General features: G+C 25.2%; 1 protein-coding gene across 1 annotated transcript in view; it reads left to right on the top strand.

Annotated features, from left to right (window-relative positions):
* Window positions 1–1,599: 1,599 nt before the first annotated feature.
* The window catches only part of LOC132113350 (uncharacterized), a 5,855-nt gene continuing 3,979 nt past the window's right edge, over window positions 1,600–3,475 (top strand). Inside the window, exons 1-3 of the mRNA XM_059521147.1 lie at window positions 1,600–1,718; window positions 2,498–2,531; window positions 3,185–3,475. The exon at window positions 3,185–3,475 is cut by the window's right edge and continues 94 nt beyond it. Coding sequence (XP_059377130.1) covers window positions 1,600–1,718; window positions 2,498–2,531; window positions 3,185–3,475 — 444 coding nt within the window. The remainder of the gene's footprint in view (window positions 1,719–2,497; window positions 2,532–3,184) is intronic.

The raw sequence follows: 3,475 nt of genomic DNA, 5'->3' as shown, positions 1-3,475 counted from the left end.
TGATATAGATAGGATTTGATCTCAACCTTACAAATACTTCGATGGATTTGATCAAAATAGACCATTCAAATCTTAATTAGCAGCACATTTAATGCTTAGATGTTCAAATATGCATTAAAATTGTGGATCGATAATAACAATAAACATGGAAAAAGAAGTTATGAATAAATAAAACATAAATTGCGCAATAGCAAATACAATTATTCTCTTTCCATGTGCACTTTTATATTTTCTGTTTTCATTTTAATTTTGAAGTTTTAGTCATTTTGTTGTATTTTGTGATTTTTTTTTTATGTGCATATAATAATTTTTTTATTTTTTTTTATTTTTTTTATGTGCATATATATATATATATATATATATATATATATATATATATAAATATAAATATATTTTCTTTTTTTATGTGCATATAATAATTTTTTTATACATCAGGTTAAGTAACTATTTTAAAATTAAAAATGTTGCCAAGGAAAAGTTTTCAAGTAACTAAATTTGTTTTATGACTAGTTTAACTTTTAGCTAACCTTAATAACACTGCTTCTAGCAAGTCACGTTTAAAACACTAATATTTTTATGATTCTTTTTATAATACTCTTTATATTAGTATTGTTTAGCTATTTTATTCAACACTGCCAAAAAATTCAAGCTCTAATTTCACTGGAAGCTTATATGAAAATATTATATTATGCGCAACAGAATATTTTAAACATTACATATAAAGAAGATGAAATCTAAAAATATTAGGTAAAATTTCAAGCTCAACTTATTTTAAAAGATATATAAAATACTAAATTTTGTGTGTGTGTGTGTATATATATATATATAAATAATTAAATTAAATATAAAATGTTGCATATCAATTTTCATTGGAGGCTACCAAAATAAATATTTTAAATATAAGGGTATTAAATGTAAAATATTTAATATACAAATATTTAATAAAAATTTTAGCTCTTTTTTTGAAAGCTTATATAAAAATATACAAATTTATATAAAATATAGTTTAATTAAATATAAAAATAGTAAATTAACCATATGAAAATATTAAATAATGAAAAAAATAATATTAAAGCTTTAATTTAATTGGAAGCTTATATAAAAATGTTATATTGTATTTCAAAAAGATATTTTAAGTATAAAGGTATTACATTTAAAGTATTGATATAAATTATTTAATTAAAATCTGAGCTTTGGAAAAATACTACATTTCATATAAAATATAGTTTAGTTAAATATAAAAATAGTAAATTAAACAATATATTAAAATATTAAATTATAAAAACAATAAAAACTCAAGCTTTAATTTCATTGGGCGGCTATATAAACATGTTACATTGTATGTAAAAAAAAGACTTGTAATATAAAGGTATTACATTTAAAATATAGAATATAAAAATATTTAATTGTATGCGTGCTTTGGGAGCTAATATAAAAATATTACATTTTATGTAAAATACAGCTTTTAGTTAAATATAAAAAAGATAAATTAAACAATATATATATATATATTAAAATTGAAGCTTTTATAAAAATATGAAACGATCTCGTGCAGTCCTAATGGCACGGTGTGATTATAATAATCAAGAGTTAATAGGAATGAATGAAATCATATTCTGCAGTGTGTGTTTGTGTTTTTCAGACAGGAAGAGGAAGTGTGTTCCAGTGGTGGGCAGTAAAGCCAAGGGTAAAGAGCGTCTGACGGGGCGAGCGAGGAGGTAAACTGAGGGTTAATGAGCTGAAGCGTTTACAGTAACATCAAGCCACATTTCACCTCAAAGCCATTATGTCATACATTTACGCCCCCTCAGAGGATGATGGGAAATGCTTTTCGGAGCGATTTATGGTTTTGTGCATTTCCACTGCCTTTAATGTACAACCACAGAATTATCTCTCATAATTTGACTTTTAAAATCTTATTATGAGTTTAAAGCAGTTCCTTATTATACAGTAAATGGATGTTCATTAACTCTTTACACACCGCAACTGAACACACAGCCCAGATTGTCTGATCTAAGATAAAGATATTATTAAATTCTGTTATCAGTTATGTATTTTTATTAAAGATCTTATAATGTCATCTAAAACCACTAACTAAAAATACAGTGTTATCTGTGTGTGTATATATATATATAATGTTTACAAATAAAAATAAAATATTATATAATTTTTTAATGTAATACTAATATTAAATTGTATCATGTTATATTTTTTTATTACATTTTAAAATAAAACGTTAATTATAATTGGTATTATTAAATAGAATTAATTATTATCAATAATATGACAAATTAATTTTATTTAAATAATTACTAATAAAAATACATTAAGAAACAACGTAATATCTTCAATAGTAATATCACGGTATCTTTGATACTAAAACATTTCTTTAAAACAATTACCATTTTTAATAGTAAATTAATATGTTTACTGTATTATAATGAAGAAGTGTTTTGAACTTCAGATTGCAAATCATTTCTTGGTTTTGTCCTCACAGGTGGGATGCTAAAGAGCAGGAGGAGCATTTACAGGTGATTATTATTATTATTATTATTATTATTATTATTAATATTACTACTGCAGTTTTGAATTTGGGATTAAAATGGGTTTAGTTGTTTATGCATACAATTTTCACCATTTGATGCAATAACCTTCAAAACATTTTTTCATGCAATTCATTAAAAATGATCAAGATGGAATAAAATATGCTTATTTTTTATGAAAAAAATACTATTTCTAAACACAGGCTATAAAATCTGGGGGGGGGGGGGTTGTTCTTGTTTTTTTTTCCAGATTTTGGGGGTAAAGTCTCCTGAAATTCACTCAAAAATTATCAAGTTTGGAATAAAAATTTCCAAATTTTAATTAAAAAAAGAATGTAACAAAATATATTAATAATCCTAAATGTAGGATGCAAATTCTATTTATTTAATTAAATTTTTATTCTTTTTTTTTTCAGATTTTTAGGTAACTTCTGTATATGTTTCATCAAGTTATGAGATGAAAATTAGCTTTTTATGAACACATTTGCACGATATAATATATTAATAGTCTTAAAGGTAGGCTTTAAAATATGTCGTAAATATATTTATTTTGGTTTTTGGGGTAACTACTTGATATTTTCATGAAGTTCACTAAGTTTGAGGTTAAAGTGAAGCCCTTTCTAATGTTATATATATTCCAGGTGCATCCAGAGAGTAGTTTGCAGGAGTTTTTAGAGGAACTCGACGCTCTTTGTGCTCCTGAGGTGGAGAACGTCAATACAGAGACTGACATTGAAAACACAAAGCCACGTGCATGTAAAGAAGTCAAGACCCTCGATGGGACGGCAGAGCAGAACGAACGTGTTTCTACAGAATCCGCTCTCAAGGGCATTGAGAAAAAGGTCCGGTTTTCTGAAAACAGCGACAAGAATGGCACAGAAACGACTTCACAGGTCAAGAACGGCCCTGTAGAAGACGACAGACAAACACTG

The sequence above is a fragment of the Carassius carassius genome, chromosome 32 (genome assembly GCF_963082965.1).
Source record: "Carassius carassius chromosome 32, fCarCar2.1, whole genome shotgun sequence".
Taxonomy (NCBI): Eukaryota; Metazoa; Chordata; class Actinopteri; order Cypriniformes; family Cyprinidae; genus Carassius; species Carassius carassius.
Note: the sequence above shows the minus strand (reverse complement) of the source record. Positions and strands in the feature narration are given on the sequence as shown.